This window comes from Pristiophorus japonicus, chromosome 13 (genome assembly GCF_044704955.1).
Source record: "Pristiophorus japonicus isolate sPriJap1 chromosome 13, sPriJap1.hap1, whole genome shotgun sequence".
In the NCBI taxonomy this organism is placed as follows: Eukaryota; Metazoa; Chordata; class Chondrichthyes; family Pristiophoridae; genus Pristiophorus; species Pristiophorus japonicus.
The window spans coordinates 13,396,672-13,421,864 of record NC_091989.1 but is presented as its reverse complement, the minus strand read 5'-3'; the positions used below and the strand labels follow the sequence as shown (position 1 = coordinate 13,421,864).

General features: G+C 47.6%; 1 protein-coding gene across 19 annotated transcripts in view; it reads right to left on the bottom strand.

Annotated features, from left to right (window-relative positions):
* Nucleotides 1-16,914, bottom strand: part of celf2 (cugbp, Elav-like family member 2) — a 654,485-nt gene extending 637,571 nt beyond the window's left edge. For 18 of the 19 annotated variants that reach the window (XM_070897131.1, XM_070897140.1, XM_070897135.1 and 15 more), the window contains exon 1: nt 16,050-16,207. In XM_070897131.1, the coding sequence (XP_070753232.1) occupies nt 16,050-16,102 (53 nt within the window). In that variant the 5' untranslated portion in view covers nt 16,103-16,207. Of the gene's footprint in view, nt 1-16,049; nt 16,208-16,673 lie in introns of those variants that run through there. The other variant, XM_070897133.1, reaches the window with a different exon arrangement.
* Nucleotides 16,915-25,193: the final 8,279 nt, after the last annotated feature.

Below are 25,193 nucleotides of genomic sequence, written 5' to 3'. Positions count from 1 at the left end.
AATGTCATCACTGGCAGCCTGAGGAAGAGTGTTCGAAGACCAGGCCCTCAAATCTGCCACCAAGCTCATGGTCTACAGGGCTGTAGTAATACCCGCCCTCCTGTATGGCTCAGAGACATGGGCCATGTGCAGTCGACACCTCAAGTCGTTGGAGAAATACCAACTATGTCCCCTTAGCGTCCTCGACCAGGCCAACATCCCCAGCATTGAAGCACTGACCACACTTGATCAGCTCCACTGCGCAGGCCACATTCATGTCAGGCATGCGTGCAGACTCCCGAAGCAAGGGCTCTACTCGGAACTCCTTCACGGCAAACGAGCCCCAGGTGGGCAGAGGAAATGTTTCAAGGACACCCTCAAAGCCTCCCTGATAAAGTGCAACATCCCCACCGACACCTGGGAATCCCTGGCCAAAGACTGCCCCAAGTGGAGGAAGTGCATCCGGGAGGGCGCTGAGCACCTCGAGTCTCGTCGGCGAGAGCATGCAGAAATCAAGCGCAGGCAGCAGAAGGAGCGTGCGGCAAACCAGTCCCGCCCTCCCTTTCCCTCAACAACTATCTGTCCCACTTGTGACAGGGGCTGTGGTTCTGGTGTTGGACTGTATAGTCACCCAAGAACTCATTTTTAAGAGTGGAAGCAAGTCTTCCTTGATTCTGAGGGACTGCCTATGATGATGATGGTAGTTTAAAAACAGAGTGACTATTGCAGGACCAGAGCTGAAATACACTCCTGATCTGCACACGTCCTCAGCCAAGTCCCTCCGGTCGGTGCTGCACATGCAGCACTGGGTTCACAGCCGAGCACAAGCTCCTCTTCCAGGATCACCATCTTCATTCCGTTCCGCCGCAAGGTGCGTTCTAAGTTGCTACTCACCTACCCCTCAGCCAGGAGCTCAATGAACGAACAGCAGCATCACCTCCACAGCTAGCACCCTCCACTGCATCTCATGTGACTACATTGTACGGTCTGTAAACACCCCAGCGGGGAGTTGCCATGTTTAACGGAGTTCGGAGATGGGATCACGGCTTGCTGATGATAAAAGCTTACTCAAAACCTCAGTGACTGATATATATTCCCTCGCATTTCTGGTGTCATCCTTGTAAATCTGCTCTGCACCCTCGCCAGTGTTTCTATATTCCTTTTATAATGTGGCGATCAGAATTGCATACAGTACTCAGAGTGTGGTCTAACCAAAGTTCGATACAAGTTTAGCATGACGTGCTGAACTGGGGGAATGGAGGAGGTTTACTGTTGGCACCAGGAGTTTCTGCTGAAATTATCAAATGAGAAGCAAGCACAAAATAAATTTACAGTTGCAGAAATCGGCAGTAGTTCCCAGTGCTCTCGGCCTAACATACAAGTGAATGAGTAGGCCGATTTGAAATGTCGTTATAAAACACTTAAACTGTGCTACAGATGAGATCATTCCTTTCCATAATGGAATGTTGTCTACATGCTGAGATGTTGATGGCTATCCACGCTTCAATCCCGTTCCAGATATCTCCTTCAGCCGCGTCTCCTCCTTGCTCTGATTGCTTGCGACGTTCCCTGTACTTGGCTAAAGGCAATTCTTCTTAATGAAACAAATCCCTTTTTATTGTTGCCTTTCATTGTTTCATTAAGACCGATACGCTCCAAGAACAATTGCTATCGCGAGCACCTCAGTACCAGGAGCTGATGCTGTAAACACGGTTGCTACTGGCGACAGCCGAGGTAGTTTGCGGCGGATCTCAAAATCATTCCCCTCCCAGGCAGGATGACAATAACTTCGTAAGTATAAGCATTCTGTGTTGACTTAAAATGACAATGCAAATTACCCTCACAAATTGCTCATTTTATCATTAATTTAAGAGCAGTGTCTGTTCATCAAAAGGCCAAAGTGGCACGTACACTGATAGATCATGCCTTGTAAATCATATTTGCTGCGCTGTAGATAAGTTAGTGTAAAGCTCTGGCCGGTTTGTTTGATTGTAGTACTTGCACCACATAGTTGTCCTCTCTTTCCTTCTTCGAGACGCTCCTTAAAACTTACTTCTTTGACCAAGCTTTTGATCACCTGCGCTAATTTCTACTTATGTGGCTCGGTGTCAAATTTTTAATCACATAATACTCCTGTGAAGCACCTTGGGACGTTTTACTACGTTAAAGGCGCTATATAAATACAAGTTGTTGTTGTTGTCCATATATTTGTACGTAGCATGCTCAATTATATGCCTGAATGCAATATTGTTAAGTTCTTCTGAAAAATGATTAAGAATTGAGTGTCAAAAGCTAGAGTTTCAAACCTTACAGTAGTTTGGTCTCTGTTCATCTGAATCAATCACCAGAAACTCTCACTTTGAGTTCCCTACTTGAAGGTTACAGCATGATTATGATAAGCTGCTTCAAGAAAATTTATACATTTAAGACGGAACCAAATGCACTTTGTCTTTCAAAACCAAAGAGCCATTTTATATTCCAGCCAAAGACGTTATTATGAAGGGTAATTGACCTATTACAGATTTTTCTCGTGTGTGTTTTGTATTATACCTTTATACATATGGAACTTTGGTGCTTCATATTACTGACTGGAAATAAATATGAGTGTTGCAATCTGTAAAACCTGGTCTGTATTTAATATACGCCATTCTCTAGTGAGTTGAGCACCACATCATTAGTTTACATGAAATCCAGTAAACAGATTACTGCAAATAATCCCCAAAGTACGCACTTCTAAAGTTAGGTTTATAGGTATGGTCCTGATTTTAACTCCAGCTGGATCTCCCATTCAGCTCTGAGTTACAGGTTCGGGTCTCAATGATGTCATTGGGCCGCGACATGCAGATGGCAAGAAAGACCCTGTTGGCTCCGGGCACTCATCCTTGCTGCCTGTTCATGCGAGCAGGTTAAAATTTCATGGCGGCTTTTTGGACAAGTCAAGAACCAGGGCGATTCCAACTGTCCACCCGCCAGCTTTCTGCTGAGTGAGAAGGATTAACATCACCCATAGGTTTTGGACCACACACTTCATCATCATAGGCAGTCCCTCGAAATCGAGGAAGACTTGCTTCCACTCTAAAAGTGGGTTCTGAGGTGACTGAACAGTCCAATACAGGAATGAAGTCCCTGTCACGGGTGGGACAGACAGTGGTTGAAGGAAAGGGTGGGTTGGGAGTCTGGTTTGCCGCACGCTCCTTCCGCTGCCTGCGCTTGTTTTCTGCATGCTCTCGACGACGAGACTCGAGGTGCTCAGCGCCCTCCCGGATGCTCTTCCTCCACTTAGGGCAGTCTTTGGCCAGGGACTCCCAGGTATCAGTGGGGATGTTGCATTTTATCAAGGAGGTTTTGAGGGTGTCCTTGAAACGTTTCCTCTGCCCACCTGGGGCTCGCTTGCCGTGTAGGAGTTCGGAGCAGAGCACTTGCTTTGGGAGTCTTGTGTCAGGCACGCGAACAACGTGGCCCGCCCAACGGAGCTGGTCAAGTGTGGTCAGTGCTTCGATGCTGGGGATGTTGGCCTGATCGAGAACACTGACGTTGGTGCGTCTATCCTCCCTGGGGATATGCATGATCTTGCGGAGACATCGTTGGTGTACATTCAGAGGCTGAATTCCAAGTCATAGTCAATATCTTCCCCGAGGCGTACAAAAGCATGGGCCTTACACTAAACATCCATAAGACAAAGGTCCTCCACCAACCTGACCCCGCTACATAGCACTACCCCCCCAGTCATCAAGATCCACGGCACGGCACGTGGACCACTTTCCATACCTCGGGAGCCTATTATCAGCAGGGGCAGACATCGACAACGAGGTCCAACACCGTCTCCAGTGCGCCAGCGCAGCCTTCGGCCGCCTGAGGAAGAGTGTTCAAAGATCAGGCCCTCAAATCTGGCACCAAGCTCATGGTCTACAGGGCTGTAGTGATAGCCGCCTTCCTGTATGGCTCAGAAACATGGACCATATACAGTAGATACCTCAAGTCGCTGGAGAAATACCATCAACGTTGTCTCCGCAAGATCGCACACTTACAGGAACAGCCGCCAGTCCTCTGATTTCTGAGCACACAGCACTGAACTAAACAGGAATTTGCTTAATTATTAGATATTCCTCATTTTCAAACTTAATTTTCTCTCACTCTTCAATTTCCCATTCCCCCCCCCCACCCCCCCTTTCTTCAGATGCCATTCCCTGAATGAAATGTTCCACAGATCTTGCTCAAGCTACACCCACATCAGATTGACACTCTCTCTTTCTCCGATAGCTCAGGTCAGCTCAGGGATCCACTGTGCAGAGGACTCGTCGCTGAATTCACTGCCTTGATCTCTGTGACAGAATGGAGCTGATCTTGCCCCCGTTTTGAGCTGCAGCGAATGTCGTTAGGTAAGCAAAGACTTCGATCAATCTCCACAAGACAGCAATGAGACGAACAAAGAATTAACATAAGGACATAAGAAATAGCCGCAGGTGTAGGTGTAGGCCGTGCGAGCCTGCTCCACCAATCACTAAGATCATGGCTGATCTTCCATCTCAGTTCCACTTGCCTGTACTATCCCCACATCCCTTGATTCCCTTAATATCCAAACATCTATTGATCTCTACCTTGAATATACACAAAGACTGAGCCTCCACAGCCCTTTGGGGTAGAGAATTCCAAAGATTCACCATCGTCAGAGTGAAGAAGTTTATCCTCATCTCAGTCCCAAATGGCTGACCCCTTATTCTGAGACTGTGACCCCTGGTTCTAGACTGCCTAGCCAGAGGAATCATTCTCCCTGCAAGAATGTTGTATGTTTCAATGAGATCACCTCTCATTCTTCTAAACCACAGAGAATACAGGCCTAGTCTACTCAATCTATCCTCTTAGGACAATCCCCCCCATCCCAGGAATCAGTCTGGTGAACCTTCGTTGCACCCTCTCTATGGCAAGTATATCCTTCCTTGGGTATTTGGCAGAGGGTGAAGTGTTAGCCAAGAGAACTTGTTGTCCTTTGATTATTGCCACGGGGACAGGCACTAAAATCTCAATTTGGTGACGGCACTTCGTTTCAGGCCGGATTATAAACCAACGGCACGTTATCAAAACCCAAACAGATCTCGAACTGAGTGTGCTACCAACTGAGCTAAACCAAGATGTATTCATCTTGTTTCAACAGAGATTGTAGCCCCGATTTTAACCCTGCCTGCCGTAACATGGGTGGAAGCCGCTGTGTTCCTGTTCCCCCACCCCCGCGCTACCCCGTGATTTTAACACTCAGGTTTTTTTTGGGGGGGGGGGGGGGGCATCGAGACTGCCTGTCACAAGTAGGTGGGGGGCCTCATAAATATTGAAATGCTGGCGATCATTGTCGGAATTCAGACATCAATGTAATTTTTACTCTGAAATGCGCAACTGGCACAAAGTCTTTGCATCATCAGCGAATGCAGAGCTGGGCCGAAGAAGCCTCCAGGTAAGTGATCATATTTAAACTCTTGGCATGGCTCCTTGTGGCCCAGGGGGAGCAGGGGTGCTGCTCCGGGCCCAACAAGGAAACCTGGAGCCTACTCTGCCCAGGCTTTCCCTTAGCTTGTTGGGGATCGTTTCCTTCGGACTCCACTGCCCCCTCCCCCAAATCCCACCCTGCGGCAGCCTCTTCCACAAACGGCCTTTGCTGCTAGATCAATTGTTCATTTTAAATCGGAGATTGATAGCTTTTTGTTAACCAAAGGCATTAAGAGATTATAGGGCCAAAGGCAACTACGTGGAGTTAGGTCACAGATCAGTCGTGATTTAATTGAATGGTGGAACAGGCTCGAGGGGCTGAATGGCCGCTTCCTGTTCTGATGGAATGTTGGGCTTTATCTCAAGTGGATTGGAATTCAAAAGTGAGAAAATTCTGCTTCAGTTGTACAGAGCCCATCTGGAGTATTGCGTTCAGTTTTGGGCCGAATTGCAAGAAAGATATATTGGCCTTGAAAGGGTGTCAGAGCTGATACACCAGAATGATACCTGGGCTTACAGGGTTAAATTATGAGGACAGGTAGCATAAATCTGATTTGTACCCTCTTGAATTTAGAACCAGCGGGTTGTCCAATGTTGCGCCAGCCTGACGAGGGGGCGCCTGTTTTGTGCCCAGGCCCCGCCGGTTGTAAGTCGATACATCCCAACCGTCAAAATAGACCAGGCCTTCAGTTGGCAATATTTGCCACCGGCCAGCTGCCCGACAAGTCGAAAGCCAACACGTGGACATTGCAGCAGGAGCCACTGAATGGCACGGAGTCCAATTGTTGTGTCCCACTGCTGAGATCAGCAAGCACCCGAGCTCAAGTGTGGCACCTTCGTAGCCCGTGGGGCTCAGCAGGCAACATACAGTGCACTTACCCACAATGCCTAGGGCGGGTCTTCTGACGGGCCTCTGTTGGGTGGCCGTGAGTGACCAGAAACAGGAAGAACGACGAGGGGGGGGGGGGAAACAATTGAAACAGGAACACAGCTTCAACAAGAATACCTAGCATGTGGAGCCGATGAAAGGGGCTTAAAAATGGCAGCCTTGGGTCCATAGACAAAATGGCCATCACCATCAATGAATTATATTAATTTTTTTTTTAAATCACACAAATCCATGTGCAGATTAATTGAAATTCATGATATTGCTGAGAAGAATAAAATATTCTTCTGCATAAACTAAGATATCACATTACAGTTTTTTTTTTGAATACATTCGGGTTGTTAATATGTTTGATTTACATAATTCAAATTTCAACTTCCATTCAAAATCAACGGCTGCCTGTAATGTGATTCCCTCCAAGGGATTTCAATCAGTGACGCGGAATTGGGGTGAGAAAGGTTTAATATTGTGTTTTTTTTTTATAAAAGAATCCTCCGAGGGCTGAAACCTTGCTGCCATTCACACTTAACATTTGTTATGTTAATATTAATTTTCATTTTAATAATAAAGCAGAACGCCGAGGTTTTAGTTGTGGGGAACAAAAACGTTTCCTTTGATGCTTGCATGGCACAAAAGGCACTTTGAAAGCGCTTATGTTCCAGAAGCGCGACGGGCAGGTGACACACAGGTCATCCTCCACGCTATAAATACAACAACTTGTGTTCATATAGCGCCTTTAACGCAGTGAAACATCCCAAGGAACTTCACAGGAGTATTATGAAACAAAACATTTGACACCAAGCCACATAAGAAGAAATTAGGGCAGGTGACCAAAAGCTTGGTCAAAGAGGTAGGCTTTAAGAAGTGACTTGAAGGAGGAAAGAGAGGGAGAGAGGCGAAGAGGTTTAGGCAGGGAATTCCGGAGCTTGAGGCAACAGAAGGCACGGCCACCAATGGTTGAGCGATTATAATCAGGGCAGAATTAGAGGAGCGCAGACATCTCAGGGGGTTGTGGGGCTGAAGAAGATTACAGAGATAGGCTTGATTGGCACCCCATCCACCTTAAACAAATGGTCCCATGCTTGAGAAGTCTGGTGAGCTTTGTGCCTGCTGTAGCTAGAATACTTCTTGAAAGTTGCCTGAATGGTTCAGTCCGGACAGTCAGTGAGCCATGCGAAGCAGGGACATCCCTGTAGGGGAGCTACCATTGGTCTCTTTACCATTGGGTTTGGGAGGGAGGAAAATTAGCCAGCGTTCCTTCCTGCTCATGATTGCTAATGTGGATGTCGGTGAGGGCAAGATCAGGTTTGGCCACGATGCCCTCTGCTGCTGACACTCACTTGTGAATGAGGATCACTTGAGCGAGATACCTGGGGTGGAGGGGAGGGGGCAGGATCTGTGGAACTATACCCCACCAAAGAGCCAGTACCCTCAGAAGAGAAGCGGACATTGATGGAGAAAAGTGGGAACATTATCAAACAAAATTTAACACTGAGCTACATAGGAGATATTAGGATATGTGAGGCTCAACGAGGTAGGTTTTAAGAAGCAGTACAAATCGGACAGTCTGCACCTGGTCAGGACCAGAACCAATGTCTTAGGGGGGAGTGTTTGCTAGTGCTGTTGGGGAGGTTTAAACTAATATGGCAGGGAGATGGGAATCTATGCAGGGAGACAGATGGAAGTAAAATGGGGGCAGAAGCCAAAGATAGAAAGGAGATAAGGAAAGGTGGAGGGCAGAGAAATCAAAGGCAAAAATCAAAAAGGGCCACATTACAACATAATTCTAAAAGGTCAAAGAGTGTTAAAAAAACAAGCCTGAAGGCTCTGTGTCTCAATGCGAGAAGCATTCATAATAAGGTGGATGAATTAACTGCGCAGATAGCTATTAACGGATATGATGTAATTGGGATTACGGAGACATGGCTCCAGGGTGACCAAGGCTGGGAACTCAACATCCAGGAACGATAGAGAGAAAGGAAAAGGAGGTGGGGTAGCGTTGCTGGTTAAAGAGGAGATTAACACAATAGTAAGGAAGGACAGTAGCTTGGATGATGTGGAATCTGTATGGGTAGAGCTGCGGAACACCAAAGGGCAGAAAACGCTAGTGGGTGTTGTGTTCAAACCACCAAACAGTGGTAGTGAGGTTTGGGAGGGCATCAAACAGGAAATTAGGGCTGCTGCAATAAAGGTACAGCAGTTATCATGGGTGACTTTAATCTACATATAGATTGGGCTAACCAAACTGGTAGCAATACGGTGGAGGAGGATTTCCTGAAGTGTATAAGGGATGGTTTTCTATACTAATATGTCGAGGAACCAACTAGAAAGCAGGCCATCCTAGACTGGGTCCTGTGTAATGAGGGGATTAATTGGCAATCTTGTTGTGCGAGGCCCCTTGGGGAAGAGTGACCATAATATGGTAGAATTCTTCATTAATGATGGAGAGTGACACAGTTAATTCAGAGACTAGGATCCTGAACTTAAAGAAAGGTAACTTCGATGATATGAGACATGAATTGGCTAGGATAGATTGGCGAATGATACCAAAGGGGTAACGGTGGATAGGCAATGACATACATTTAGAGATCACATGGATGAACTTCAATAATTGTACATCCCTGTCTGGCGTAAAAATAAAACGGGGAAGGTGGCTCAACCATGGCCAACAAGGGAAATTAGGGATCGTGTTAAATCCAAGGAAGAGGCATATAAATTGGCCAGAAAAAACAGCAAACCCGACGACTGGGAGAAATTTAGAATTCAGCAGAGGAGGACAAAGGGTTTAATTAGGAGGGGGAAAAGCAAGTATGAGAGTAAGCTTGCAGGGAACATAAAAACTGACTGCAAAAGCTTCTATAGATATATGAAGAGAAAAAGATTAGTGAAGACAAATGTAGGTCCCTTGCAGTTAGAATCAGGTGAATTTATAATGGGGAACAAAGAAATGGCAGATCAATTGAACAAATACTTTGGTTCTGTCTTCACTAAGGAAGACACAAATAATCTTCCGGAAATACTAGGGGACCGAGGGTCTCGTGAGAAGGAAGAACTGAAGGAAATCCTTATTAGTCAGGAAATTGTGTTAGGAAAATTGATGGGATTGAAGGCCAATAAATCCCCAGGGCCTGATAGTCTGCATCACAAAGTACTTAAGGAAGTGGCCCTAGAAATAGTGTACGCATTGGTAGTCATTTTCCAACAGTCGATAGACTCTGGATCAGTTCCGATGGATTGGAGGGTAGCTAATGTAACCCCACTTTTTAAAAAGGAGGGAGAGAGAAAAAACAGGGAATTATAGATCGGTTAGCCTGACATCGGTAGTGGGGAAAATGTTGGAATCAATTATTAAAGACGTAATAGCAGCGCATTTGGAAAGCAGTGATAGGATCGGTCCAAGTCAGCATGGATTTATGAAAGGGAAATCATGCTTGACAAATCTTCGAGAATTTTTTGAGGTTGTAACTAGTAGAGTGGACAAGGGAGAACCAGTGGATGTGGTGTATTTGGACTTTCAAAAGGCTTTTGACAAGGTCCCGCACAAGAGATTAGTGTGCAAAATTAAAGCACATGGTATTGGGGTAATGTATTGACGTGGATAAAGAATTGGTTGGCAGACAGGAAGCAAAGAGTAGGAATAAACAGGTCCTTTTTAGAATGGCAGGCAGTGACTAGTGGGGTACTGCAAGGTTCAGTGCTGGGCCCCCAGCTATTTACAATATACATTAATGATTTGGACAAAGGAATTGAATGTAATATCGCCAAGTTTGCAGATGACACTAAGCTGGGTGGCAGTGTGAACTGTGAGGAGGATGCTAAGAGGCTGCAGGGTGACTTGGACAGGTTAGGTGAGTGGGCAAATGCATGGCAGATGCAATATAATGTAGATAAATGTGAGGTTATCCACTTGAGTGGCAAAAACAGGGAGGCAGAATTTTATCTGAATGGTGACAGATTAGGAAAAGGGGAGGTGCAAGGAGAACAGAGTGTCATGGTACATTAGTCATTGAAAGTTGGCATGCAGGTACAGCAGGCGGTGAAGGCGGCAAATGGCATGTTGGCCTTCACAGCGAGAGGATGAGAGTATGGGAGCAGGGAGGTCTTATTGCAGTTGTACAGGGCCTTGGTGAGGCCACACCTTGAATATTGTGTACAGTTTTGGTCTCCTAATCTGAGGAATGACATTCTTGCTATTGAGGGAGTGCAGCGAAGGTTCAAAAGACTGATTCCCAGGATGGCAGGACTGACATATGAAGAAAGACTGGATCGACTAGGCTTATATTCACTGGAATTTAGAAGAATGAGAGGGGATCTCATAGAAACATATAAAATTCTTGAGGGATTGGACAGGTAAGATGCAGGAAGAATGTTCCCGATGTTGGGGAAGTCCAGAACCAGGGGTCACAGCCTAAGGATAAGGGGTAAGCCATTTACGACCGAGATGAGGAGAAACTTCTTCACTCAGAGAATTGTGAACCTGTGGAATTCTCTACCACAGAAAGTTGTTGAGGCCAGTTCGTTAGATATATTCAAAAGGGAGTTAGATGTGGCCCTTACAACGAAAGGGATCAAGGGGTATGGAGAGAAAGCAGTAATGGGGTACTGAAGTTGCATGATCAGCTATGATCATATTGAATAGTGGCGCAGGCTCAAAGGACCGCATGGCCTACTCCTGCACCTATTTTCTATCTTAAAAAGAGGAGAGAGCAATAACAAGTGCAAGTCGTAACTTACGACATCAATTCTGGATACCAAGCACTGTCACATCTTTCACCCTATATAAATTTCAACTCATCCCAAAATCTGCTGCCTGTGTCCTAACTCGCACCAAGTTCCATTCACCCATCACCCCTGTGCTCACTGACGAGATCCCATGAACCTATTTCGAAGAAGGGCAGGGAAGTTATCCCCGGTGTCCTGGCCAATATTTATACCTCAATCAACATCACGAAAACAGATTTCCTGGTCATTATCGCATTGCTATTTGTGGGAACTTGCTATGCACAAATTGGCTGCCGCATTTCCTACATGACAACAGTGGCTACACTCCAAAAGTATTGGTTTTAATGCACTTTGAGATATCCTGAAAGGCACTATATTCTTTCTTCATGCGATGCAAAAACCATACGTTTGTGATGTGAATAACATCACGCTCGGCTGTGCTGGAAAACTGTTAGAATAGCTTAGAGTTATATTTATTCGGATTGTGGCACCACTTTCACCTCAAAGTCAGAAAGCTCAACCCCACTCCAGGACTTGACTCACAATCTGGATAGATGCTTCAAAGCAGTACTGAGTGAGTGCTGCATTGCCAGAGGTGCCGTCTTTTAGATCAGATTTTAAACTAAACTGAGTGTTCAGGTGGGAGAGAAAAGTCTCCCCTTGCACCGTTCGAAGGCTAATAATAGAGTTCTCCCTGTGTCCTGGTCAACAGTGCCAGCTATGGCTCAGTGGGCAGCACTCTCACCTCGGAGTCAGAAGGTTGTGGGCTCAAGTCCCACTCCAGAGACTTGAGCACATAAATCTAGGCTGACACTCCAGTGCAGTACCAAGGGAGCGCTGCACTGTTGGAGGTACCGGCTTTCAGATGAAACATTAAACTGAGGTCCCGTCTGCCCTCTCAGGCAGACACAAAAGATTCTATGGCACTATTTCGAAGAAGAGCAGGGAGTTATCTGGCCAATATTTATCACTCAATCAACATCACAAAAACATTGTGCACAAATTGGCTGCTGCGGTTCAAGAGTGACTGCACTCCAAAAAGGTACTTCACTGGCTGTGAAGCGCTCGGAGATGCATGGTGGTCATGAAAGGCGGTATATAAATGCAAGTCTTCCTTTTAACACTCCTCAACTAGCACCACTAAGAACAGTTTAACTGGTCGTTTATCTCTGTTGATGGGTCCTCACAGTGCAGAGATTGGCCATTCCCTTGGCAAGGGAACAATTGGTCATGGTCCGCGAAATTAATGGCTGCTTGGGCACGTTCCCAAAGGGCAACTGTGGAACTGTACCCTAGTGACTGAGGAGAGGAAATTGGGGGGCTGGAGGGGCAACGTTCACCGTAAGCTCCACGGGTGCACGGCCACGCAGCGATCTGTGAAAGTTTTGCACAGTCCGTTCACAAACAATGATCCCAGTAAGCTGCGCGGCCGTGCAGCACACCAGGGGCCCCGCGCATCCGGCTTGCTGGCTTTCCAATAGAAAAAATGCGCATGTGCGGTATTTTGATTAGATCACGAGGCCTGAAAAGAATATTACAGTGAGCAATGCTGACAAGCTACTGCGGGTGTGTGGCCACGCTGCCAAATTAAAGGTACCATGCATTTAAATATATAGAGGTCATGTACGCATGGTAATACATAGAGGGAGCATTGGTGGGGTACGGAGAAATCAATCAACAACTTATATTGCACCTTTAAAGTAGTGAAACGCCCCAAGGCACTTCACAACATTATTATAATTGGGCGAATGCCTGGCCTGCCACTCTCCCACATTTACACTTCCTTCATCATTATCATAGGCAGTCCCTCGGAATCGAGGAAGACTTGCTTCCACTCTAAAAGTGAGTCCTTAGGTGGCTGAACAGTCCAATACGAGAGCCACAGTCCCCGTCACAGGTGGGACAGATAGTCGTTGAGGATAAGGGTGGGTGGGACTGGTTTGCCGCGCGCTCTTTCCGCTGCCTGCGCTTGATTTCTGCATGCTCTCGGCGATGAGACTCGAGGTGCTCAGCGCCCTCCCGGATGCACTTGCTTCACTTAGGGCGGTCTTTGGCCAGGGACTCCCAGGTGTCGGTGGGGATGTTGCACTTTATCAGGGAGGCTTTGAGGGTGTACTAGTAACGTTTCCTCTGCCCACCTTTGGCTCGTTTGCCGTGAAGGAGTTCCAAGTAGAGCGCTTGCTTTGCGACTCTGGTGTCTGGCATGCGAACAATGTGGTCTGCCCAGCGGAGCTGATTAAGTGTGGTCAGTGCTTCACTGTTGGCCTGGTCGAGGATGCTAATGTTGGTGAGTCTGTCCTCCCAGGGGATTTGCACTTCCTACATTACAACAACGTCTGCACTTCAAAAAGTACATCATTGGCTGCAAAGTGCTTTGGGGACATCTGGTGGTCGTGAAAGGCGCTATATAAATGCAAGTCTTTCTTGAGTGTCAGCTGTGGCTCAGTGGGTCACACTCTCGCCTCTGAGTCAGAAAGTTGTGGGTTCAAGTCACACTCCAGGGGAAGGGGACGTCATGTTTGACAAATTTGCTAGAATTCTTTGAGGATGTAATGAACAGGGTGGATAAAGGGGAACCAGTGGATGTAGTGTATTTGGACTTCCAGAAGGCATTTGACAAGGTGCCACATAAAAGGTTACTGCACAAGATAAAATTCACAGGGTTGGGGGTAATATATTAGTATGGATAGAGGATTGGCTAACGAACAGAAAACAGAGAGTAGGGATAAATGATTCATTCTCGGGTTGGCAATCAGTAGTGGTGTGCCGCAGGAATCAGTGCTGGGACCCCAATTATTTACAATCTACATTAACGACTTGGAGGAAGGGACTGAGTGTAACGTAGCCAAGTTTGCCGACGATACAAAGATGGGAGGAAAAGCAATATGTGAGGAGGACACACAAAATCTGCAAAAAGACATAGACAGGCTAAGTGAGTGGGCAAAAATTTTGGCAGATGGAGTATAATGTTGGAAAGTGTGAGGTCATGCACTTTGGCAGAAAAAAATCAAAGAGCAAGTTATTATTTAAATGGAGAAAGGTTGCAAAGTGCTGTAGTACAGCGGGACCTGGGGGGTACTTATGCATGAAACACAAACGATTAGTATGCAGGTACAGCAAGTGAACAGGAAAGCCAGTGGAATCTTGGCCTTTATTGCAAAGGGGATGGAGTATAAAAGCAGGGAAGTCTTGCTACAGTTGTACAGGGTATTGGTGAGGCCACACCTGGAATACTGTGTACAATTTTGGTTTCCATATTTACGAAAGGATATACGTGCTTTGGAGGCAGTTCAGAGAAGGTTCACTCGGTTGATTCCGGGGATGAGGGGGTTGACTTCTGAGGAAAGGTTGAGCCGCTACTCATTGGAATTCAGAAGAATGAGAGGTGATCTTATCGAAACGTGTAAGATTATGAGGGGGCTTGACAAGGTGGATGCAGAGAGGATGTTTCCACTGATGGGGAAGACTAGAACTAGAGGGCATAATCTTAGAATAAGGGGCCACCCATTTAAGACTGAGATGAGGAGAAATTTCTTCTCGGAGGGTTGTGGATCTGTGGAATTCGCTGCCTCAGAGAGCTGTGGAAGTTGGGACATTAAATAAATTTAAGACAGAAATAGACAGTTTCTTAAACTATAAGGGAATAAGGGGTTATGGAGAGCGGGCAGGGGTCCATGATCAGATCAGCCATGATCGTATTAAATGGCAGAGCAGGCTCGAGGGGCCATATGGCCTTCTCCTGCTCCTATTTCTTATGTTCTTATGTTCCAGGAACTTGAGCTTGTAAATCTTGGCTGACACTCCAGTGTAATGCTAAGGGAGCGCTGCACTGTCAGAAGTGCCGTCTTTCGGATGAGACATTGAAACCGAGGCCCAGTTTGCCCTATCAGGTGGACGTAAAAGATCCCATGGCACTATTTCGAAGAAGAGCGGGGGAGTCATCCCGGTGCCCTGGCCAATATTTATCCCTCTATCAACATAACAAAAACATTGTGCACATATTGGCTGTTGCGTTTCAAGTGCGTACACTCTTTAAAAAAATAGTACTTCATTGGCTATAAAGCGCTTTGGGGACGTCTGGTGGTCGTGAAAGGCGCTATATGAATGCAAGTCTTTATTTACAGCCTGTGGTACATGCCTTGCGCCCGTGTTGTGCCCGAAGCCCATCTTTCCAAGGTGAGGAGCCCTGTGCACAATTACTGCGGCCTTTCGTTTGTGTTTTAAAAAAAAGAGTTGCGTTTATACAACGACCACGGGGCGTCTCACAGTGCTTCTTAACCAGATTAAGTACGAAAAAAAAAAGTAAAAATAATGTTTTCAAAATAATTTAAAAAATCTTAAAACCGTATTTGAAGAATTACCGATTTTCGACAGCAGGAAGACAAATGCTGTTCCGGTAAAGACTGGCAAACGCTCAATTCGCACAAAAGGAAATAAAAAGGCCACAGATGTAGTTGAGGCCAAGGAGGCGGCTCTTTGTTTCCGGGGCCTCTCCCAAGGCTCAGTCTGGGCACTGGGGGGTTGTGAACAACGGAATAGCCACATTCACCACACACACAGAATGGCCCTGCTTCCTCCCTGCTCAGCAAAACCCCCCAAATAATGCAACCACATTGAACAAGAGTTAGACCTGCTCAAGTTACAGAGAAGCCACCCTGTGTCCACACTTGCCTTTTGTTGTTACACACACACACACAAAAGTTTGACAGGGAGTGAGGTTGTGTGTGTGGGTTTAAAGTCAGGCTCTCAAAATAAAAACCCGGAGCAATTAAAAAAATAACGTGAAAAAGCACTGCCTCCAGCTTTTCCTGAATGTCAGCCAACCTCTTTCCCGAGGCTTCGCGGGGATCTGATTACCTCAAAATAAGGAAAGCGCTCGCTGCCCCGCAGCTTGTGTCAGAAACTCAAAAAACTCCGTCTTTACACGCGCCGCCAAGAAAGACAAACAAACGCGCCGAACAGTCATCACAAACTGCGAGCCTACCTCTGAACTTTCCAGCTCGCCAGTGAATCCAGCTCGGAGATCACGGAAACCATTGTGAGCAAGGCGGGCTAAACAATAAAAAGTGCCAGCGGAGAGAGCGAGCGAGAGAAAGAGAAAGAGAGCGAGCGAGCGGTGTCTCTCTCTCTCCTGCTGCTAGCCAAGCTTTTCCCAGCCAAGCTCGTCCTACTCCCGCGGCTGATCAGCTCCTTGTCACATCCACCCCAGCCCGCCTCCAAACCCAATCCTGACACTTTGCTTTCTCCTGCCTTCCCGTTCCTCCTACTCTCTGCTTTTGACTCCACTCTCTCTCTCTCTCTCTCTCTTTCTTTCTTTTGAAAACCCCCCTTCCCACGTATTCCACTGCCAGAGATCAAATTCAGCCCCCTGCTCACAGGGGGCACTTTGTGCTCAGCTCAGCCGGACTTCAATTCTCGCTTTGTGCTGCTATAAAATGTAGCCCCATGTCTGAACACCATTTACAGCTGCAGGCTTGGGGAAAATAGACTGTGTGCTGAAATGGGCACGCTTCCCTTCTCTCACACACATTCACCCCCCCCCCCCCTCCCTTACCCCTGGAAGTTGAGGGGCGAGAGCACCAATTTCGCCCCCCTCAGAAATTCTTACCTGTCCACACAATCCACGGCACCTGCACAACAGCTCATGTCTGCGGTGTTTGGACTTGCGCTGGCAGCCGACAGATCCCGGGCTCCTCATGAAAAGCTTCAAAGCCTGCGGGGAATTCGAGTTGGTGTGCGTTCCCCTGCTCGCCGGCCGACGTGGGATGGAGCAGCTGGGGGGGGGTTGTTTTTGGGCGGGGTTGGGGGTAGAGGGCAGACGGGTCAGTGCGGCGAGTCCTCAAGTCAGACACAGGGCCCCCCTCCTCCTCCCCGGTGCACGTCGCAGCAGACAGGGGAATCTGCCAAAACTTGCACGCCCTAGAATTCTTAATTTCCTCTCTCTCACATCCAAAAGCTGCCTGAGTGCGTTACAGATAAGACCAAGCAAGTCATTATCTTCCCCTCCACTCACTCCCTCCCTCCCTCTGATTATCTTTCACTGGGTGGCCCCTTAACCTAGACATCCAATGTTAGTGGCTGACAAAAGCCAACACCCCGCCCCCATCACACTGACTCCTCGCACCTCATTCCCACACCTACCATCAAAGAAAGGAATCATTGAACAAGTATTCCAGCCGTTAATAATAGTCTTCTCGCTTCTTGCTGGGACAAAACTCCTGAGCCAGGAAACTTTATTACTGGCAAAGGCTAGTTAAACCTGGAGAAGTGGGGCAGCCAGCCAAATAGCTTGTCCCACACGAATGGGACAACTGTAACCAGCGGAATCAAGCCGTACTATGTTCACTCTTAGAGAAGAAGAAAGAGAAAAAAAAGAAAGACTTGCATTTATATAGCGCCTTTCATGACCTCTCAAATCACTTTACAGCCAATAAAGTACTTTTTGGAGTGTAGTCACTGTTGCAATGTGGGAATGTTAGAGTGTTCGAAGATCAGGCCCTCAAATCTGGCACCAAGCTCATGGTCGACAGGGCTGTAGTGCTACCCGCCCTCCTGTATGGCTCAGAGACGTGGACCATGTACAGTAGACACCTCAAATCGCTGGAGAAATATCACCAACGATGTCTCCGCAAGATCCTGCAAATTCCCTGGGAGCACAGGCGCACCAACGTCAGTGTTCTCGATCAGGCCAACATCCCCAGCATCGAAGCACTGACCACACTCGACCAGCTCTGTTGGGCAGGCTACCTTGTTCGCATGCCTGACACAAGACTCCCAAAGCCAGCGCTCTACTCGGAAATCCTGCACAGCAAGCAAGCTCCAGGTGGGCAGAGGAAACGTTTCAAGCACACACTCAAAGGCTCCTTGATAAAGTGCAACATCCCCACCGATACCTGGGACTGCCTATGATGTGATGAATGTGGGAATGTTGTGAAGCCCGGGTTCGTAAGAGGAAATGGTTGAATAAGTTATGAGAAGGCCCAAATTCACCATCACCAAATGACTACAGCCCATAGGTACAGTTCCCAATTCTAGCTCATAGAATCACAGAACGAATTACAGCACAGAAGGAGGCCATTCAGCCTGTCGAGCCCATGCCGGCTCTCTGCAAGAGCACCTCAGCCAGTCCCACTCCCCCGCCCTTTCCCCATAGCCCTGCAATTTTTTTCCTTCAGGTACTTATCCAATTCCCTTTTGAAAGCCGCGATTGAGTCTGCCTCCACCACCCTCTCAGGCAGTGCATTCCAGATCCTAACCACTCGCTGTGTAAAAATAGTTTTTCCTCATGTCGCCTTTGGTTCTGCTGCCAATCACCTTAAATCTGAGTCCTCTGGTTCTCCACCCTTCCGCCAATGGAAGTATTCCTGGAGGTTTCGTTGCCCTGCCCCCCGCCACCAATTGCCCCGTCAATCAGCCTTTTTCCCCCATAATCCGAATATTTTTGTAACGAATAAACAAAAGTGTTCGGAGAAGATGAATTAAAAAATGCACCATTTTTTTCTAAAGCCCCGATGATTTTTCTCCCAGGTGTCACCCGCAGCAGTGTCCAGGAGATTATTCTTTAATTCCTGGAGACTCCAGGGCAGTCCAGGAGGGTTAGTAACTCTGGCCGCAGGTCAGGCAAAGGAGTCACCAAGTTTCATTCATTGGGATGACGGGAATGGACAGGTTAGATGCAGGAAGAATGTTCCCGATGTTGGGGAAGTCCAGAACCAGGGGTCACAGTCTAAGGATAAGGTGTAAGCCATTTAGGACTGAGATGAGGAGAAACTTCTTCACTCAGAGAATTGTGATCCTGTGGAATTCTCTACCACTGAAAGTTGTTGAGGCCAGTTTGTTAGATATATTCAAAATGGAGTTAGATGTGGTCCTTATGGCTAAAGGGATCAAGGGATATGGAGAAAAGGCAGGAATGGGGTACTGAAGTTGCATGATCAGCCATGATCATATTGAATGGTGGTGCAGACTCGAAGGGCCGAATGGCCTACTCCTGCACCTATTTTCTATGTTTCTATGATTCTATGACTGATTTACTCAATTATTCGACCATGGGCACGCTTGGTCCACACTAGGCCGAGGTCGCTCAGTTCCGTCAGGAAAGTACTAAACTTTAAAATTCTGTGCTCGTTGATGAGCTGTTCCTTGGAGTCAGATTCTGGAAAGGACACTCTTGCGAAGCGCCTTGGGACGTTTTACAATGTTAAAGGCACTATATAAATACAAGTTCTTGTTGAACAATAACAACAACTTGTATGTATATAGCACCTTTAACATTGTAAAATGTGCCAAAGCGTTTCACAGGAGCGTTATCAAACAAAATTTGACACCGAGCCACATCTGGAGATATTAGGGCAGTTGGCCAAAAGCTTGGTCAAAGAGGTAGGTTTTAGGGAGTGTCATGAATGAGGAAAGAGAGATAAGGAGGTGGAGAGAATGAAGCAGGGAATTCCAGAGCTTGGGGTGCAGGCAGTTGAAGGCACAGTGGCGAATGGGGGAGCAATTAAAATAAGGGATGCTCATGGAGGGGTTGTGGGGCTGGAGGAGATTACAGTTATAGGTTCTTTAGCTGTGCCTTCTGTTGCCTGGGCCCCAAGCTCTGGAATTCCCTCCCTAAATCTCTCCACCTCACTACCTCTCTTTCCTCCTTCAAGACGCTCCGTAAAATGTACCGCTTTGACCAAACTTTTGGTCATTTGCCATCATTTCTTCTTATCTGGCTCGGTGTCAAATTTATTTTTTTGTCTTATCATCATCATCATAGGCAGTCCCTCGGAATTGAGGAAGATGTGCTTCCACTCTTAGCATGAGTTCTTAGGTGGCTGTACAGTCCAATACGAGAGCCACAGCCCCTGTCATAGGTGGGACAGACAGTGGTTGAAGAAAAGGGTGGGTGGGACAGGTTTGCCGCACGCTCCTTCCGCTGCCTGCGCTTGTTTTCTGCATGCTCTCGGCGATGAGACTCGAGGTGCTCAGCGCCCTCCCAGATGCACTTCCTCCACTTAGGGAGGTCTTTGGCCAGAGACTCCCAGGTGTCAGTGGGGATGTCGCACTTTATCAGGGAGGCTTTGAGGGTGTCCTTGAAACGTTTCTGCTGCCCACCTTTGGCTCGTTTGCTGTGGACGAGTTCCAAGGAGAGCGTTTGCTTTAATACTCCTGTGAAGCAGCTTGGGACGTTTTACTATGTTAAAGGTGCTATATAAATACAAGTTGTTGTTGTTCTGATCAAAGAGTCAGGTTCTAATCAAAGCCCATCAAATAGCAAGAAAATAACTATAAAAATCCTTAACCCCATTCTCTGTGAAGAAGAAACATTATCGCGACATGACCATACAATAATTTCCAACAGGGCACTAATTAAGTGAAAGGATTCTCCTTTTTGGAGTGAATTGTGTGTGAGGTGTCGAGTGACAATGACGTACATTTATATAGGGTCTATAACAAAGAGAAACATCCTATAGCACCTCAAAGAGGGGTAGTCAGACAAAAATAGATGACAGATCATATCTCAGTGTTTCCAGCCTGACCTGACAACGGCTGAACTGAGGTTGGTTGTCAAAGATGTCAACCGTGGACAAATCCCAGGTGTGAGATTTTCTGCCGTGAGCTGCATGCCTGAGGTGTCCACTTGCATATAGATGGTGAGTAAAAGAGCAAGCAGCACCTGGCGAGCAGGCCGTAGGGGAGGCGCCGGTGACATTAATGTATTCTTCCTTTCTCTCATTTTTCTCTGTCTCTATCCCTCTTGCTCTGCCCGTTGGGCTGTGAGATTTGCAAGTGATTCTTCCTGCTTTTCTCTTGCTCTCATTATCTCCCGAGTCATCCGCTGAAGGCGACAGAGTTGTTAGAAAGTGCGTCGATAGCGCATGCATGCAGCCTGACATCTGCTTGCGATACCTTCCGTTGTCATAAAAAGCTGTCAACGCTCACTGTGCAGATGTGAGATCGGAGACAGCATTCGGGCAAAGAACATAAGAAATAGGAGCAGGAGTAGGCCATTCAGCCCCTCGAGCCTGCTCCACCATTCACTGAGATCATGGCTGGTCTTCCACCTCAACTCCACTTTCCTGCACTATCCCCATATCCCTTGATTTCCTTAAAATCCAAAAGTCTATTGATCTCTGTCTTGAATATACTCAATGACTGAGCCACCACAGCCCTCTGGGGTAGAGAATTCCAAAGATTCACCACCCTCTGAATGAAGAACTTTCTACTCATCTCAGTTCGAAATGGCCGACCCCTTATTCTGAGACTGTGTCCCCTGGTTCTAGACTCCCCAGCCAGAGGAAACATCCTCCTTGCATCTACCCTATCAAGCCCTGTAAGAATTTTGTATGTTTCAAAGTAATGGAGGTTCATCATGAAGCAAAATTTCAACATCTGCCAGCCTCTGGAACAGGAGGCGAGGAAATTGGGAGTGAAATGAAAGCAGCTCTTTCTTTCCCTTAACACTGGTGAACATAGGAGCTGTGATCTGTAATCCAACAGCATCACCATCATAGGCAGTCCCTCAAAATTGAGGAAGACTTGCTTCCACAGGTGGGACAGACAGTCGTTGAAGGAAAGGTTGGGTGGTTAGTCAGGTTTGCTGCACGCTCCTTCCGTTGCCTGCGCTTGTTTTCTGCATGCTCTTGGCGACGAGACTCGAGGTGCTCAGCGCCCTCCTGGATGCTCTTCTTCTACTTAGGGCGGTCTTTGGCCAGGGATTCCCAGGTGCCGGTGGGGATGTTGCACTTTATCAAGGAGGCTTTGAGGGTGTCCTTGAAACATTTCCTCTGCCCACTTGGGGCTCGCTTGCCGTGTAGGGGTTCTGAGAAGAGCGCTTGCTTTGGGAGTCTTGTGTCGGGCATGCAGACAATGTGGCCCGCCCATCAGAGCTGGTTGAGTGTGGTCAGTGCTTTGATGCTGGGGATGTTGGCCTGATTGAGAACACTGACGTTGGTGCATCTGTCCTCCCTGGGGATTTGCAGGATCTTGCGGAGACATCGTTGGTGGTATTTCTCCAGTGACTTGAGTGTCTACTGTATATGGTCCATGTCTCTGAGCCATACAGGAGGGTGGATATCACGACAGCGCTGTAGATCATAAGCTTGGTGCCAGATTTGAGGGCCTGATCTTCGAACACTCTCTTCCTCAGGCAACCGAAGGCTGCATTTCAACCATAAGACAATGGGGCCATTAGCCATATGAACTAGCCAGAAACTGAGCTAAACTGGTGTAAACTGCTTCTATATGTGTGTAATGTCAGAACAAGGGGCATAACCCTGGACAACGTGGATCACTTTCACATACCTCGGAAGCCTATTATCAGCAAGGGCAGATAGCGACGACGAGGTTCAACACCGCCTACAGTGCGCCAGTGCAGCCTTCGGCCGCCTGAGGAAGAGAGTGTTCGAAGATCAGGCCCTCAAATCTGGCACCAGGTTTATGGTCTACAGGGCTGTAGTGATACCCACTCTACTGTATGGCTCAGAGACGTGGACCATATACAGTAGACACCTCAAATCACTGGAGAAATACCACCAACGGTGCCTCTGCAAGATCCTGCAAATCCCCTGGGAGGACAGATGCACCAACATCAGTGTTCTCGATCAGGCCAACATCCCCAGCACTGACCACACTCGATCAGCTCCGTTGGGCAGGCTACATAGTCCACATGCCCGACACAAGACTCCCAAAGCAAGCGCTCTACTTGGAACTCCTACAGGGCAAGCGAGCCCCAGGTGGGCAGAGGAAACGTTTCAAGGACACCCTCAAAGCCTCCTTGATAAAGTGCAACATCCCCACCGACACCTGGGAGTCCCTGGCCAAAGACCACCCTAAGTGGAGGAAGAGCATCCGGGAGGGCGCTGAGCACCTCGAGTCTCGTCACCGAAAGCATGCAGAAACCAAGCGCAGGCAGCAGAGGGAGCGTGCGGCAAACCAGACTCCCCACCCACCCTTTCCTCCAATGACTATCTGTCCCACCTGTGACAGAGACTGAATTCCCCGAATTACACTGTTCCGTTACCCGAGAACTCACTTTTGAAGTGGAAACAAGTCTTCCTTGATTTCAAGGGACTGCCTATGATGAATGCCAGAACACGGGGGCATAACCTTAAAATTAAAGCTAGGCCATTCAGGGGTGATGTCAGGAAGCGCTTCTTCACACAAATGGGAGTGAATATCTGGAACTCTTTGCCCCCAAAAAGCTGTTGAGGCTTGTGTGGTCAATTGAAAATGTCAAAACTGAGATTTTTGTAAGGCAAGGATATTAATGGTTATGGGTAGATGGGTAAGATACAAATCAGCCATGATCAAATTGAATGGCAGAACAAGCTTGAGGTGCTGAATGGTCTACTCATTTTCCTATGTTGCTATTCCCTACACAAACTGTAGCAATTTTCATATTGGGCCTGCCTTAGTTTGGATTCTGAGTGGCTGGCTGCCAGTATTTAAACAAAAAATGCATTTGTGGATGTAAAGTCCTGTCCCTGCAGTACAGATTCACACGAGGCACATACTGAAGTCAAGGTTACTCAGGACCTGCACCTTTATTACACAGCTCTCGAATGCCACACTTGCCTGAGACCTGTCAATATATACCTGTCTGGGATAGGTATCCAGTGTCTCCTGCAAGTGCACCCCTGGTGGTAAGGTAAGCTTTGATTACAGGTCATCCCTGGTTACAGTCATGTATAGCATGGTAAGATACAGTTATGTACAGTAGTGTGAGATACATGACATCACCCTCCCTCAAGGTCTTATTGTCTTTATAGGTTCAGTCTCTCAGGTGGTCTACGCTCTCACGTGGAGCGTCTTAGTTGTGGTTCAGTTGTTTGCCTTGGTGCCTGTTGTTCTTTCGGGGTGATTGCTGGTATCTCGCCTGGGCTGCCTGTTTCATTCAGTATGATTGTTGGTGTCTCGCCTGGGCTGTCTGTTGGGATTGCCCTTTCCTCAGGTTGTTCCCTCTGTCTGTTCACCAGGTGTGGTGTGAGTTCCACATTGTAGTCTGCCTCTGGTTCAGCAGTGTTGTTGGTAAATCTACTTTTGACTTGGTCTACTTGCCTCCATTTGTACCACCAGTAGCCTGTTTCCTTCCTTGCCTGTTACTGTCCCTGCAAGCCATTTGGGACCCCTGCCATAATTTAGCACAAACACATTGTCTCCTATCTCATTCCATCTCCCCCTCGAATTTCGGTCATGGTACTCAGTTAACTTACGGCGCTTTGCCTCAACGATTTCATGCATGTCTGGGAGGATTAATGAGAGCCTTGTCTTTAAGGTCCGTTTCATTAATAGTTGCGCGGGGGGAACTCCAGTCAATGAATGCGGACGAGATCTGTATGGCAGCAGCAGTCGCAACAGGCAGCCCTGCAGTGTGGAACCTTGGATTTTGAGCATGCCTTGTTTAATGATCTGCACTGCTCGCTCCGTCTGGCCGTTGGAGGCCGGCTTGAACGGTGCCGTCTTAACGTGATTTATGCTGTGGTGACTTATAAAATCTTGGAATTCTGCGCTGGTGAAGCACGGACCATTATCGCTGACCAATATGTCAGGAATGCCATGCGTTGCGGACATGGTTCCAAGGCTCTCCACAGTGGTGGAGGTGGCGCTCGAGTTTAAAATGGTGCATTCGATCCACTTAGAAAAGGCATCTACAACTACGAGGAACATTTTGCCCATGAATGGGCCCGCATAGTCTACGTGCACCCACGACCATGGTTTGGTGGGCCAGGGGCTCAGGGCAGCCTCCCTGGGGACATTACTGAGTTGGGCACAAATGGTGCACCGTCGGACGCAGAACTCCAAGTCCGCGTCAATGCCAGGCCACCAGACGTGGGATCTGGCTATGGCCTTCATGAGAACGATGCCCGGTTGCTCGCGGTGGAGCTCCCGGACAAATGCCTCTCTGCCTTGCAGAGGCATAACTACTCGGCTGCCCCATATCAGGCAGTCTGCTTGAAGTGACAGCTCATGCATGCGCCTATGGAAAGGTTTGATCTCCTCGGGGCAGGCATCGCGAGACTCCGACCAGTCACCGGTTAGGACACATCTTTTTACTAGGGATAACGTGGGGTTGCTGGTCGTCCAGGCTCTGATTTGGCGAGCCGTCATGGACGAACCTGTGGACTCAAAGGCATCGATTGCC